General features: G+C 37.9%; 1 protein-coding gene across 1 annotated transcript in view; it reads left to right on the forward strand.

The window, feature by feature from the left end:
- CUBN (cubilin) overlaps nt 1-16,909 on the forward strand; it is a 258,922-nt gene that overhangs the window by 186,290 nt on the left and 55,723 nt on the right. The window contains exons 51-56 of the mRNA XM_041765335.1: nt 2,643-2,792; nt 4,790-4,911; nt 5,436-5,661; nt 7,151-7,338; nt 12,633-12,789; nt 14,968-15,117. Coding sequence (XP_041621269.1) covers nt 2,643-2,792; nt 4,790-4,911; nt 5,436-5,661; nt 7,151-7,338; nt 12,633-12,789; nt 14,968-15,117 — 993 coding nt within the window. The remainder of the gene's footprint in view (nt 1-2,642; nt 2,793-4,789; nt 4,912-5,435; nt 5,662-7,150; nt 7,339-12,632; nt 12,790-14,967; nt 15,118-16,909) is intronic.

The following is a 16,909-nucleotide window of genomic DNA, read 5'->3' on the forward strand; positions in this document are numbered from 1 at the left end:
AGGATGCGGAGAAAAGGGGAACCCTCTTACACTGTTGGTGGGACTGTGAACTGGTGCAGCCACTCTGGAAAACTGTGTGGAGGTTCCTCAAAGAGTTAAAAATAGACCTGCCCTACGACCCAGCAATTGCACTGTTGGGGATTTACCCCAAAGATTCAGATGCAATGAAACGTCAGGACACCTGCACCCCGATGTTTCTATCAGCAATGGCCACAATAGCCAAACTGTGGAAGGAGCCTCGGTGTCCATCGAAAGATGAATGGATAAAGAAGATGTGGTTTATGTATACAATGGAATATTCCTCAGCAATTAGAAACGACAAATACCCATCATTTGCTTCAACGTGGATGGAACTGGAGGGTATTATGCTGAGTGAAATAAGTCAATCGGAGAAGGACAAGCAGTGTATGTTCTCATTCATTTGGGGAATATGAATAATAGTGAAAGGGAATATAAAGGAAGGGAAAAGAAATGTTGGGAAATATCAGGAAGGGAGACAGAACATAAAGACTCCTAACTCGGGGAAACGAACTAGGGGTGGTGGAAGGGGAGGAGGGCGGGTGTTGGAGGGGAATGGGTGACGGGCACTGAGGTGGACACTTGACGGGATGAGCACTGGGTGTTTTTCTGTATGTTGGTAAATTGAACACCAATAAAAGTTAATTAAAAAAAAAAAAGAAAAGAAAAAGAGAAATAGGGATCCCTGGGTGGCGCAGCGGTTTAGCGCCTGCCTTTGGCCCAGGGCGCGATCCTGGGGACCCGGGATCAAATCCCACATCGGGCTCCCGGTACATGGAGCCTGCTTCTCCCTCTGCCTGTGTCTCTGCCTCTCTCTCTCTCTCTCTCTCTCTCTCTCTCTCTCTGTGACTATCATAAATAAATAATAAAAAAAAATTTAAAAAAAAAAGAAAAAGAGAAGTAGGGATGCCTGGGTGGCTCAATGGTTGAGTGTCTGGATGTGGTCCCAGAGTCCTGGGATTGAGTCTTACATTGGGCTCCCCTCAAGGAGCCTGCTTCTCCCTCTACCTATATCTCTGCCTCTTTCTCTGTGTCTCTCATGAATAAATAAAGAAAATATTTTAAAAAGAGAGAGAGAAGTAAAGTAACACTGTAGATCATCAGTGATATTTGAGGTTCACTGAGTTTCATGTTACCACAATTTTTTTTTTTAAAGGAGGCTGAAAGCAGCAGAAACCAATATAATGAGATGGTGGCAATGTTCTAGGGCAGCTATTGAATCAATGCTGACTTTGAGAATATAGTGGACAGAATTTTCAAGGAGAATTTGATAAAGTCTGTGGTCACTCAGCAGGAGAATCATCTGGGCCCTTGTAGGTAGATGAAGGTAGAGAAGATGTAGATAGAGAAGACTTATGAGAGAAATGGAACTTGTTTGAGAATGTTCTCTATGTGATTCTGATAAACCCTCACCATTGACACCTGATTCAAAACCACTGGCTTAAAATGTCCGTTGACTGATGAATGGATAAAGAAGATGTGGAATATATACACAATGGAATATTACTGAGCCATCAAAAAGAATGAAATCTTGCCACTTGCAACAATGTGGATGGGACTAAAGGTTATTATGCTAAGTGAAATCAGTCAGTCAGAGAAAGTCAAATTTCATATGATTTCACTCATGTGGAATTTAAGAAACGAATTGGATGAACATAGAGGAAAGGAAGGAAAAATAAGATAAAAGCAGAGAAAGAAGCAAACCATGAGAGAAGTTTAACTATAGAAAACAAACTGAAGGTTGCTGGAGGGGGATGGATGGAGTGGATGGGTTAAATGGAGGATGAGCATTAAAGAGGACACTTGATGGAATGAGCATGAGGGGTAACATGTAAGTGATGAATCATTAAATTCTACTCCTGAAACCAGCACTATACCATATATTAACTAACTTGAATTTAAATAAACAAGAAACAAAAACAAAACAAAACAAAACATTGGCTATTGAATTAAGCAGAACAGCTGTATATCAAATTTCAGCCAGTTCAATGCAATCTACTTTCTATTCCCCAATTTTAGATCAGTTAAAATACTCTATTTTGTGTACTTAAAAATCAGTTATGTCAGTCTGACAGAATAAGTAAAGAGCAGATTAATTGTGAGCTCTGTAGGTATTCTATAAAAATTAATCAAATTAACCATCATAAAATACTCAGCTCCAAATCTGATAGTTTTTAGCCCGAGTACTAGATATCCTATTCATTTTAGTTGATTAAATGCAGTGAAGAAATCATTAAAGTTTTAGATAATTATCACTTTTATATTTTGTCACTGTTGGCATTATATTTTTTACTTCCTAAAAAAAAAGGCACATCCAAATGTTTGTTTTTTTTAATTAATTGTATTTGTTTAGGTATCTAAAATAATTATGAAAACACGATTTGGAACAAAATGGTACCCAAAATAGAGAAAGATGCCCATACAAAAAAAGCTTCTTTTTTTTTTTTTCTATCCTGATGAAGGGACTCTTGCTTTTGCAGTTGATGAAGATAGAAAGGAACTTTGTGAAATGTCTGCTACTAAATCAAAATATCAATGTGTGTCAATACCTTCCTACTGAACTCATTGAATGTATTTCTCAAAAGCTTTGTAAGTAATGGCATTTGGTGTGTTATTTTGTTCAGGTAATGCTGATGGGCCTCTGATGTGGAGACTGTGTGGACCTTCAAAACCTATAGTGCCACTGGTTATACCTTATCCTGAGGTATGGATACACTTTGTCACCAATGAACGTGTAGAACATGTTGGATTCCATGCAGAGTATTCTTTTACAGGTAAGACATGTGATTAAGCTCTCATACTCTGGCAATATAATAATATTTTTTCCATAAGTATCACACATGTATTTTGTTAGATTAATGTCTTTTTTTAAGATTTTACTTATTTATTCACGAGAGATACAGAGAGGGAGGCAGAGACATAGACAGAGGGAGGAGAAGCAGGCTCTATGCAGAGAGCCCGATGTGTGACTCAATCCTGGAATTCTGGGATCATGCACTGTGCCAAAGGCAGATGCTCAACCACTGAGCCACCCAGGTGTCCCATTAGATTAATTTCTAGGTAGCTGTTGGTTTTGTTGCTAATGTCAATGAGATGTTCTAAATTATATCTTCTGATTGATTGTTGCTGATATCTAGGATTTTTTTTTTATATTTAGGAATTTTTAAATTTTTTATACATTGATCTTTAGCTCAAACATTTTCCTGCACTCTTATTAGTTTTGGTATTTTGTCATAGATTATCTTTGTTTTTTCTGTGTAAACAATCATATCTTATATAAGTGATAATATTATTTTTCTTTTGGCCCCAAAACTTCATTTCTTTTTCTTGTCTTATTTCAATGGCTAGGCCACTGTCATGTTGAATGGAAGGGATGATAGCACTTGTTTCTGACCTTAAGGTGAATACATGTGACCCTTCATTGTTAAATATATTGATTTCTTTTAGGTTTTTAATAAATGGTTCTTGTCAGATTAAAGAAAGTCCCTTCAATTGTTAGTATGCAATTTTAAAATTCTGAATAAATGTAAGATTTTATCAAATAATTTCTCTGCATCCATTGAGATGTTTCTGTTTTCCTCCTTTAATATGTTAATATGATAAATTATATACTGAAAGACTTTTCTCTTGTTAAAACATCTTTTAATTTCCAGGATAGACCCTACCTGCCTATGATGTATGTTTTGAACATATTGCTAGATATTACTGACTAATGATTTGTTTTGGATTTGCATCTGTGACATTCAGTTTGTATCTGAAAATTTAGCCCAAGATAGACAGCATTTCTCTTTGCTGCTTCTCTGGGCCATCAGAATTTCTCTAGTCCCTTTCACTAATATGGCAGTTCTTTTAGACTTTTAATGTTATATTAAAGTCTCAACTCCAGCCCTTTCCTTCTAAGGGGTCCAAGGCCATATGTTCTCCTTCATGGTCATCAAGACCTTGGACCCTGACCTCTGGGGCCTACATCTTAGTTCTGACTGATATATTCTCAGTTTGAGATTATCTCTCAGAATTTGAAGATACTTATTTTTTATAGATTTTGGAAATCCTCTTCTTTTCTATTAAGTTTGGCTATGAATCAAAGTATGTTTTGGTTATAGTTTTATCTAACATCTCTTTGTGTTATAATCAAATGGCTTATTGGGAGAGGGAGCAAGATTGAGCAATCATCTTGCCAGTTGATTTTTCTTTATTGGATTGAAAGAAGAGAGCCAGGTTTCAGAAAGCAGTATTATCCATGCAGAAAATCAGACAATCCTGTTTTAAAAATATATCTGGTCTTCAACTTGCTATGCTAATATATACTTTGATAGCTGACTACAGGTATAAGTGCTTCTCATCAAATGACAAATTCTTTCATTATGGTATGGATTATATTCTTCCAGCTTTTATTTATTTTTGCTAGCCTGTTGTTTGTTTGTTTTTTTCAAGAAAGGCAAGCTTATTTACTTTGTCCATAGTCAGAGTGTCTATTATAGGCACATCTAATTATTTTCCATTTGTGGTACAGATTATATTCCTCTCCTTTGTACTAAATGTGATCCTGTTTTCACTGTGTGATTCTATTTAATTAACATTACATGAGATTTTGTTTATTTCTAATCTTCTACCCAGTTTCTCCTTTGCTTTTATCTACTTTCATCTATTCATTGGTTGCTTTTTTAAAAATCCTATGATGGCTGTAAGACCTATTTACTTTGGCTTTGCAGAGGTGTTTGTTTGTTTGTTTTCTTGTATCTTATTTAAAAGATTACAAATCTAATTTCAGACTGTGGTGGAATACAGTTGGGTGAGAGTGGAGTGATTGCAAGCCCCAACTATCCAGCCTCTTATGACAGCTTGACCCATTGTTCCTGGTTGTTGGAAGCACCACAAGGCTTTACCATCACTGTAAGTTCTGATTTTCTTCTACAACAAAAATACCATGTCTGGTGTGGAAACAGAGTTCTTTTAATAAGCAAGCTATTAGAATAGGCTTTGCTTTTGTGATGAATTCATTTTCTTCCCAAAATGTTATTAGAGTGTAGATATCTACAAGTGCACAGTGCCTGAAAAAATCTCTTTTGCAAGCATAGGAGAAGTATATGTAGAAGATATTCCCATCCAGGAGGGAGGTGTAATCACGTTCTGGTTATGAGTTGCCATCCCAGCCCACTGGACTGAGGAGGTCCTCCAGTAACTCCAGTTCTAGGATAAATATCCCCTCTCAAATTTCTAATAGAAGCCCCAATAAGGAAAAAAAGAGGAGTGCAGGGGAGAGTTAAAGAAGAGACATATATACAAAATTATATAAATTAGAACAAAACAAAAGAGTTTGTGAGGGGACCTTTTCTAAGGGTCTAAAGTATCTGATTCTAAGTAGCTAAGCTCACTTACAACTCGGAGCACCTCATTATTTCTTTTTTCTCCTGCAGCTGACGTTTAGTGACTTTGATATTGAAGACCATGCAACCTGTGCTTGGGATTCTGTCTCTGTCAGGAATGGAGGTTCTCCTGGATCACCCATCATAGGACAATACTGTGGGACTTCAAACCCCAGGACAATCCAGTCTGGTTCCAACCAGCTGGTGGTGATTTTTAACTCGGACCATTCTGTGCAAAATGGTGGATTTTATGCTACATGGAACACACAGACTTTAGGTAAAATAAACATTCTCTGCGCTTTTTAAATTGATGTGTTTTTTTTTAAAATTTATTAGCTAATTTAATAAGTATGCATTTTCTATCTATTCTCTGTCAAACTTAACTTGGAACATTTACCCTCATCATCCATGTATCAACTTCATAAGGAAGATGCAATATCTACACATATTTTCTCTATTTTGTGTGGATAGAAACTGAGGATGAATGGGTTGATGATTTTCCCAGTCATGAAGCTGATAATTGGTGGAGTCAGGATTTGAATAAAGATAGTGGGGCACAGAAGTTTTGATCTTAACATTTTACCATGTTGCCTATGTAGGCAAAAGGGCATGGCATAACCAGAGAATCAAAAATAATAGACAATATGTGTTGGAATCACAAATAGTTTGGAATATTTGGAGCTGGGAGGCAGAATGCTGAGTGGGAAACAGAGCAGGAAGTTAAATGGTCCATACCACAAAGAGCCTTGTCTTCTATATTGTCCCTTGAGCAATGGGGAGCCATTGAAGAGTTTTGAGCAGCAAAGTGACAAGGTTTGTGATTTAGAATGAGTGCTCTGTATGTGGCAAAATAAAATAGATTTGATTTCAAAAAGGTAGCTTTTGTGCATATAAAATATGAACTTCATGGAAATTCTCAGAAAATATAAGAATTCACATTGGATACTTTAGTCAGGATTTCTTTAAAGCCTTGCAGTACCACACAGTGCAATTCTTTCTAGGAAAGTCAGAGTTATGAAGGTTTTTGTGGAATGGATCAGACTTTCTCTCATTAAATCACTGGTTGCTGTTGAAGTCAGAGGGGACTTTCAGGTGTACCATTGGTTTTCCAAGCGCTTAAAAGCAAAAGATACAGAAATACTCTTTAGCTTCATTTTGTTTTGAGCTCATATTTTTCCATTTGTCTTCTCTTAATTACATATTTTAATAGCATAAAATAATTCGAGATTTTCTTTCAATCTATGTCATTTATTTTCATCCATCAGTGTTTCAAAATGAGTGAACCAGATTGCTTAACAGAAGAATTTCTCCTCAAAATCAATCATTTACTCTTGTCCTGTATGTTAGAGTAAAATTACAAATGAGTGTAGACCTGTATTCTCATGTGCTCATGATAATAAAATGCAGAACTTGGGATTGTTGGTTCACAGATACTATATAGCTTCAAGGGGAGTAAAAAAAAAAATATTGCTGCTGTTTAAAAAAGAATAGAAGTCTATCCACCTTATGGCAAGGATTAGTGGCCTCGGGTGAGTTCAATATAAGTGTAACAAAACAATAACAGCTGAAACTTCCTCTGGATCAAGTGCATCTTACATTTATTGAGAGTTCTTGTTTTATACCTGCCCTGAAGGCCACTGACTCATCTGTAAGGAAAGATAAACTGAAATCTCATATTTAGACATGTGTCTCCTTTGGAAGTCGTGGGCTACTACAATGGCTATTTTCCTCTCAAATTAATGAGTTATTCCATGACAATTTTTCAGGTTGTGGGGGAATACTTCATTCAGATAATGGTACAATCAGATCCCCTCACTGGCCTCAGAATTTTCCTGAGAATAGCAGATGTTCCTGGACAGTCATTACTCACGAAAGTAAGCAGTTGGAGATCAGCTTTGACAACAACTTCCGAATCCCCAGTGGTGATGGACAGTGTCAGAACAGCTTTGTGAAGGTGAGTACGCTTGTTTATTTAATTGGAGCAGAACTGATTTTGTGAACATAAACATTTAGACCAGAAACGGTTCATTGCCTCTCAAAATAAGAAAAGGGCAATTTTGTTGCTTGGATTTCTTGAATAAAAACGTAAGAAATCTCACCTATTAGGAGTTAAAATTTGAACCACAACACACATATTGCCCTGTGACTTTTAATTTGCCAGTATGTAGGCAAAGTAACTTAATTAAGGAAATTGTTTTCTGGCCCTAGTAAATTCTCGTGCACACTCAGGGTTCTTCCTTTCTGTGGAAACTAAAGAGGGAAGGCCAGACTTTTTTGTTGCTTGCTTGCTTGCTTTCTTAATTTTTTGTTTTGTTTGTTTTTGTTTTCTAATATCCTCAAAGACAAAACAAATGTAAGCCCCATTACAGGCAATATTTAAAGTATGCTATGAAAATCACAGAAGGCTAGAGATGTGGCAAATGCCAGCCTCCCCTGTGGGTCTCAAGAGCCCACATGCTGAAAAGACCATGAGAGACTCATATAAAATTACGGCAGTGGGGCAGTCAGTAAGGCTGTCTTCCTTTAAAGTTCCAAATACTGCTTATATGGCATCGACTTTTCATCGACTTCTGATCGTGATGATTGTATGATAAATTTATTCTGATTGTACTATTTTGCATCTCATATGTTATATATCTCTAAGAGATCTTTCCACCTTTTAGGGAGAAAGACATTGGCCTTACGTTCACATTAGTCTGGACTCCATTCATATCTTACGCATTTACCACCTGCATATTCCCCTGTGAGCTAATTAAACATTTGGATTTAATTTCTCAACCATAAAATGCAGAGAACAATTTGTCCTTTAGTAGGACTGTTTTAAGCATTAGAGGTAATATGATATAATATCATAAATAGTGCTCAGTACTTGGAACACAAAGCCACCTAATGAATAGTAGTGGCTTTTTACTGTAGATGCTATTATTTTGTATCATCTTCCCAGTTATGTTCCATATTTAACTGAACCATGCTTTCTGGTTAAATAAAAATCCTGTACTTTTATAAAACGTGTATAATAAAACACATCTAATTCAACTTTTCCTAACTGCTTTTTTCATGAAGCAAATGAACTCTCTCTCAGGGACTGAGTAAACATCAAATGTATAGGCATATGTAAAGCCTTGCAAGTTTGTCGGTTGTACAAATGGGATCTGAAAAGTTATTTAGGCCCATTTCTCCTCTTGATTGAGTGGGAATCCCTCTGACATTTGGCAAAGCCAACACAACTGGCAGGTGAGATCCATTTGGAGCCCTGCCCAAACTAAGTGGCCTGGGAAGCACTCTTCCCCTACCAGGCCTGAGCTTCCTGATTCTGCCAAGAGACATTGAAGAGGGTGGGCAGAGATAGCAAGAGGGACCAGGTCCAGCAAGCAACGTTTAACCTCACACTTTGTACAAAAATTAACTCAAAATAGAAACACCCTAAAATGCAAGATGTGCAGCTATATGCTTTTAGGGGAAAAAAATTGCAGAAATTTGTCAAAACCTAGGGGTAGATGAATGTTTCTTAGGCTAAACACCTAAAAACTGATCCATAAAAAGAAAAACATAAATCTTACCTCACCAAAATTAAAAATGTTGTGTTCTGTGAAAGCCTCTGTGAAGAGAATGGAAAGACAAGCCACAGACTGGGAGAAGAGATTTATAAATCACCTATCTGACAATAGGCTATGATCTAGAATATTTACAGAACAGTTAAGCCCAGCAGCAAAAATACAAAGAATCCAACTAGAATATGGGGAAAAGATTTGAACAGATATTTCACCAAAGAGGGTTTATGGATGGTAAATAGGCAATAGAAATATGTTCAACGTCACTAGCCATTAGGAAAATGAGAATTAAAAGCACAATGAGAGATTACTACACACCTATCAGAATGCCTAAAATAAAGAATGATGACAACACCAAATTCTGGCGGGGTTGTGGAGAAGCTGTATCAGTTATTCATTGCTAGTGGGGATGTAAAATGGTATAGACACTCTAAAATGGTTCAGCAGTTTCTTATAAAACTAAATATGCACTTGCCATAAGATCCAGCATTTGCCCTATTAGACATTTATACCAGAGTAATGAAAATTAGGTTGACATAAAAACCCATATACAGATGTTCATAGCAGCTTTATCTGTTAATAGCCCCTAATTAAAATCGGTGCACATGTGCTTCAACAGGTGAATGGTTAAGCTAACTTTTGCACATACCTACCAGAGGATACAAGTCCTCAGTCAAAGAAACAAACAAACAAACAAACAAAAACAACCATTTACAGACTAACCATTTAGATAAGTCACCAAGGAATTATGTCAAGTGAAAACATCCAATACCCAAAGGTTACATAGTCTCCTATTGCATTTACATAATGTTTTTGAAATAACAATCATTAGAAGTGGAGGACAGCCATAGGTTAGAAAGATGGGGGTGTGGGAGTGAATTATGTATGATCCTAAAGGGGCAACTCTAGGGACCCTCATGGTACTGGGACTATTCATCATCTTGAACGTGGTGGTACGTAACTGAACACACACACACATGAACACAACTAAAACTGAGAAATTGAGTAAGATCATTGGACTTCATCAATGTCAACCTCCTGGTTATGTTATTATACTATAATTTTGCAAGATGTCAATGTTGGGGGACACTGGGGAATGTGTACAAGGGATTTCTCTAGATTATACCTTATAACTGCATGTGAATCTGTACATCTCTTAATAAGTAATAATTTTTTAAGAAATAGAATGATAAAATATCATGTGTAGCCAACCTGAATTATGCAAAACTTTAATAAAAGTCAGAAAGTTTTTGACTTAATGACAACTTCATGACATTCTGTAGGTCCAATATGGTTTTGATGTGTCCTGGGTCAAATAGGCAGTGAAATGAGCTCTTGACTGACAAGGCAGCCATGAATATTGACTAACTCTTTACCATTATTTTCATTACAATATTTTTGTTCCTGGGCCAAAAGGTAGGATGTCAGATCCATAATTAATGACTTCAGGAAAGTATAAGCACTTGATCATTCTTGAAGTTCTTAATTAAAGCACTTGAGATTCTTTATTAAAAGTTTTAGCTGTCACTTTGCCTTTTCAATAAGGTTGTAAAAATAGTGTGTGCAGATAACTATCTCTCAGCAAGGCATATGTATAATTTTAAAAAATGTGAGTAGAAAACGTCTATAAACTATTCTCCTATATAGTTAAGGTGTGGGATTGGGGGGCTTAATGAGGATATTACAGAAATTTGGAAGTGTGTGTTTCTTTCCTGAGACATTTTTGAATTTAGGTATTTGGTGGAATATTGTGTCTTTGTTCTCAACAGGTCCCATCACAGACCCCTCCTATATCTAATAAATGGCAAACATGATTTAACCAGTAATATAACCAACAGCTGGATACCAAGTGTTTGAAAATCACTGGAAATGATACAACTTTAAAGAACTGAGAAATAGTACATCAGTGCCATGAATCAGTGCCATTTCATACCTCTTCCTATGGACCGAGCTGCCCACAGAAATGTTTTTAATGGCTTGTTATTTTATTGCTTTCTTTGGGGCATATTCTTGAAAGTGATCTGTTCAAAAGAGTAATTTTGTATAATTTGGTATGAAGAAAATGTCCAATAGGGAAGACTTATTCAGACCCATTTAACTTTCTGGGGCTAGGTAATTCTTAGCTGGTGGTGAGGATGGGGATTGTCCTGTGCATTATAGGTTGTTTACAGATCCTTTGGCCCCTACCCACTACATGCTACCCCTTGCACCAAATATTGCCATCAAAAATGCCTCCAGACATTGCCAAATGTCCCCAGGGGAGGGCACAATTGCTCCTGGTCAAGACTCACTCAATTAGGTGGGTTGTCCCTGGCTAAACATGTTGAATGGTCTCTTCCTCAGTAATCACCTAATATCAATATTTTCCTTGAGTGACTCAACATTTTAAATTCTGTGATCTTGTTGTGACTGAACGACTGCAAAATTCTCCTGGCTGATCTCCCAGTATCCTCTCTTTTCCTCCAATTTTCCATGTTATAATGATCTCCAAAAACTAGGTGTCCTAGAGCTGTAAGTTTTCCAGTGGCCCCTGTCCATTTTAGGACAGTGGTCAGACAGATCTCTAACAAACTCCGTGGCTTGCGGGGACTCTGCAAACTCCCTGGCAACTTAGTTTGAAGTACCCCGCCCCTTCCCACAGGAGCTTCTTTTTTTTTTTTATTTTTTATTTTTTTATTTATTTATGATAGTCACAGAGAGAGAGAGAGAGAGAGGCAGAGACACAAGCAGAGGGAGAAGCAGGCTCCATGCACCGGGAGCCCGACGTGGGATTCGATCCCGGGTCTCCAGGATCGCGCCCCGGGCCAAAGGCAGGCGCCAAACCGCTGCACCACCCAGGGATCCCCCCCACAGGAGCTTCTTTAGGAAGGCACATCCTCTGCTTTACAGGGGTACATCCCCCTGTTATATACTCTCAATGGCCCTGTTATCATCCCTTTCATAACTGGAACTTTGCATTTAAATTTGTGATTGTATGATTAATATTTTTCTCTCCGGTTAGGATGATTAGGATGGTTAGGATTGGCTTGACTTGGAATTTTCATGCTCACAGTGTATTCCTTGGCAACTACTTTTCAAATGGGCATACAACTTACTTCTTTTGAAGTGGCTGGGCCAAGGAAAGGACAGCCTAGGTCTAACTTGGGAGTTGCCAACCGAGTTTTTAGTCAACAGCACCTAGTGGCTGAATCTCATTCTTTCTTCACAATGAATCTTAAAATTGAACACTGCCTAGGAAGTCTTCTATGATTTATTCCAATTCATGCTAGTGACACACATGCTTGGAATTCCTGTCCAGTTGCCTCATGCTCTACAAATATGTTGATTTGTCACAATCGCCTCACAGTAGCACACGTTGCTGCTCTGCCCCCCTTGACACCTAGTAATCTTACTTGGATTAAGCCAGGTAGAAGAAGGTAAGAAGAAAATGAGTAATATTTGTTTTTTCTTAGAAATCACTGCCTAGCTACACAAAACTGAACACAGTCTCCTTGGAAGAGTCAAGAATGGGATATGCTGTTAAAAAGCAGCTTAAAACACTATTCTCCAAAGAAAAAAAATTACAATTTTGCATGTTTCATTTACTATTGTGTTTAGGTCTGTATATACCTGAGTTCTATTATTTTCCCACCTAAGGACACTAAACTATGGACAGGGAAAAACATCAAGCATTAAGCTATGTTTATGGCTCTGCTAGGTGTGGGCAGGGACTGAGGAAGTCGCCGAGTCCCTGTTAGCCACGGGCTGTGGGAACGTGGCTCCTGGCTCCATCCTCACACCAAGAAACGTGTTCATAGCCGTGTTCCAGTCTCAGGAAACCCCAGCCCAGGGCTTCTCTGCATCCTTTGTGAGCCGTAAGTAGCACCAAAAACCAACCCTGGAGGTCTTTGAGAGGGTGGAGCTGCACCTGGCAGGCTTGCAGAAGAGCAGGGGCTGCACCAGGGTAAACTGGAACTGGGGGTCCACTGGGGAGTGTGGGTAGGTTGCCTAATCTTGAGAGTACACCTTTCCTTCAAAAAGAGAGTGGAGCCGAATTCAGTGGTGGGCCAATGGAGAAATGACACAGAAGGCCTGAGTGCCACTGGTGGACATCTATAAATAAGCCTAAGACTCAGAGGAGGGGCGGGAATGAGGCAGAAGCCCCAGGAGTGGTAATTAGTAGACAATCCGTGTGCCTGGTAAGCAGCACATTGACCCCCACATGGAAATCACTGGTGCCTGCAGAACCCACTGATTGTTCTGTTGGCAGCCTCACTCGGCCACCTGAACTCAGTTTCCATGGGTGGGACTTACGTGTGTCTGTTCTCACCCAGATAATTCTCAAAGTAAGTAAACTTTGGGTCCCACTTTCTTCAGGATTTTCTCTTTCTTCTCCCACTACTACTTACAGACTGATTTGTGGGAAATGTAGGGAGTTTCAAGTCCAAGTAGCAATGATGGGTGCCTGTTGGCTGCATTTAGTGGAGTCGCTACTCATTTACAAACTGCTGTTTAGGAAAAAGTCTAATGAGAGGAATTAGAGTGATGCAGCGACTAGGTGTTTCAGACATGAGTGAAGGATGGGGTGGTATCAAGGGAGAGAGGAAAGGCCAGCCCAGGCCTACCTCCAGGCCCTCCCTCGATTGGTTCCTGTGTGTGCATGTGCTCAGAACTGTGCGTTCTGATATAAGTGTCGAAGGATATTGAGATTTTCATATGTGATAGGTCGGGGAGCGATGTGGATTAACTGCTTAGCAGTTCTAGGAAAACAAATGTCATTTTAGTGGTAATAATGTGAAATGTTGGGTTTTAGGGCAAATGGTCAAGAAAGAATTCTGGAGATGTCTTTGGTGCAAAAAAGTTGGTTTTATTAAAGCATGGGGACAGGACCCATGGGTGGAAAGAGCTTCACTGGGATTGTGAGGAGTGACCGATTATATACTTTCAGGTTGGGAAAGGGTTAGGAATAAGAGAAGTCTCGAAGGAATTTGGAAACCAGGTTTTTAGGATCTTGAGGGGTCATTTACTACTGTCTAGTAAAACCTTAGTCATGAGACTCTTCAGATATGTATCAGTGGGCCATATGCTTGGAGGATGATTGCCAACATAAGTAGGGGGTGGGCAGAGAGGAGCAGTAGAGATAAGGGAAGTTTCCAAAGGGATTTTTCTGTGTTAAAGAAGACTTACAGGACGTCTCCAGTTAATGTCAAGCTAAGGTTGCCTTTTGCCTCTAGCAAAGTATTCACATCGAGGCAGCTGAGCTCCTTGAGGAAGGACACTGCCTGTCTCAAGGACTTGTCAGTGGGCTTGCAAGTTGTAAGGAAGTTTAATTTTTTTCTACATTTCTTTTGCCTTTGTTCCCCACATCACTAAGAGGATGATTCTTTATTGCTGACACCAGGGAATCATTCATGCGAGAATTTGATAAGAGTTGGCATTAGTAAAGTCAACATTTTTAAAAGCGGTTTCTGTTTATTTTTTTATTTTTTTTATGGCCAGATTACAATACTGGTGAAAATAACATAGTTTTCTAATATTACTATAAAATATTTTAAAGCTATTAGGTGGCGGACACCTGGCTGGCTCAAAGTCAGTAGAGTATATGACTCTTGATCTTGGGGTCATGAGTTCAAACCCCACATTGGGCAGAGAACCTACTTGAAAAAAAAAACATTAAGTGGTACTCATCAAGTAAAAATCACTTCATTTGTTTTATCTCTTTATTTACATGAATCATGTTCAGTCTTTGCTAAGTTTTCCTTTCATATTATCTTCAAATTAAGTAAGTGATTGGCAATGAATTTGTGGTAAAATCTCTTACTACTTAGCCCAAAACTCTGCAGCATATTTTAACACATATAGAATGTTCTCATGTTGTGTATATATTTATTTTAAAATCAGAACTCCGTCCCTTAAAAAAAAGAACCCTATCCCTTTAGTTATTGTTTCTTCCATCTCGAGCATCTCAGGGAATATGTCTCTGGAGAATCTGATGAGAAGATACTATACGTGAGAACAAATGTTCTGATGATGCCTTTTTTCCTCTCGCATAGGATGTGGAGGTAATTTCACGAACCCTTCAGGTTACATCCTTTCTCCAAACTACCCAAGGCAATATGACAACAACATGAATTGCACCTACATCATAGAGGCTGATCCTCTGTCCCTGGTCCTCTTGACTTTTGAGTCTTTCCATTTGGAAGGTAAGTTTATTCTTATATAAATTACAATTGATTCTTTTTTAAAAACAATTATTTATTTTAGAGAGAGGGAAAAAGTGAGCACCAGCAGAATGGGCATGGGGGGGAGAGGGAATCACCAACAGACTCCATGACCGAATATATACAGCCCAATGTGGGCTCCATCTTGTGACCCTGAGATCATGACCTGGGCCCAAATCAGGAGTTAGATGCTCAACCAACTGTGCCATCCAGGCACCCCTACAATTGATTCTTAATAAATGAGGCAGAGGTAGTGTAAAAATCACCATTTGAAGGAAATATTTAAAACTGTCAGAGTATTTTGATTAAAATTCCATCCAATATTTTAAGAACCCATTCTGTATATTCTCTCCAGAAATGAGAAAGTAATGTAAGAGCTTTAAGAACACAAGCATCATGTAAATTGTTTAAAGAAAAAAAGTCTGAAAATTATTACATATTAATAATTGTTTTTTATGTATTCACTTGTGCCTTGTCCAGACACACACCCACATGCATGTATGTACACACCAAACACTAACTAGCAAGAGCATCTATATTGCTGAGTCAAAGTAGCTGCTCAATAGATGTTGAAAGAGTGAATAAAATGAATATAATTAATAAATGTTTGCACTCTAATTTGATTCAGTATTACATGGAACTCCTTTCATCTCATTTCTTTCTTTGATCTTCAATAATCCCATAGGGATTGTCAACTCTGTAACTACAAGTGCCCCTTTGAGTTCCATCCCCTAGCTCCTGGAAATGGAGTGTTGACAAAGGGGACAGTAGGCTTGTTTATTTGGGCTAGTTCTGACCATAATAGACACAACTTGATGTTTTGGAGCTGCTGGGACACAGTTAAGGAAAAAGATCTCTTCAGGAAGATGAGTAATTTCAACCACTCAGCCATATTAATATTTTTTACAAATTAACTTTCCATTTCTAAATTATACTTAGTGTGTAAATTTGTCAAGCTACTTCTGCATAATCAGAATTCCTTCCTGTTTGGGTTAGTCTCCCATGCCAGTGAAAAGTTACAGTTAACGAAGTGTCCTACAGTATTCAGCATTCAGGAAATGTATGTTTCATAAAAATAAGAATGACATGTCAGTACTCATACATTGATAAATTATACAAAGCATCTCTCAGTTTATCCTTTTTCTGTGACCTCCTTTTCCTACATCTCTACAAGTTGTAAATTTTGGCACGTGTGTTTGCTAGAATGCCAAATATGAATTGATGTATGTCACTGTAAAAAATGGAATATGAAGTAAAATATATCTTTTCAGCATTTGCTAGCACAAAATGCCAGTAATATAAAATGCATTCACAATGCATAAAGTATTAGAGGAAGGTAAAACAGGCTATATAAAATGACCCAATTCCGTATTTAAAAATAACAGATATGTAAGGCTATTCAGCTGTACTTTAAGGATTGTTACCACTGTGCAGAGATTTATAGGTGATATGTATTTTCTTTATACCTCCTGTATTATCTTTTTAACCAGACAAAAGTTACTTAAATAACAGGAGAAAGCCATGTGGCTTGCATTCTGCATTTGTGTGTGCATTTGTTCTCATTAAATTACCTAAACACAAGAATGTCATATGCCAATATCATTTAGACTAAAAAAGGAGATGTTGGTGAAATATACTACATAACATAGCCACAAAAAACACTGCCAATACCAGTGATGTAGGTATTATTACAAAGGAACCTATACTGACTCCAAGCAGTAGTTCCTGAGTTTAGTTGACCAGTGGGATTAAGGGGTATGCATACTCTGGAACA

This window comes from Vulpes lagopus, chromosome 8, assembly GCF_018345385.1.
Source record: "Vulpes lagopus strain Blue_001 chromosome 8, ASM1834538v1, whole genome shotgun sequence".
In the NCBI taxonomy this organism is placed as follows: Eukaryota; Metazoa; Chordata; class Mammalia; order Carnivora; family Canidae; genus Vulpes; species Vulpes lagopus.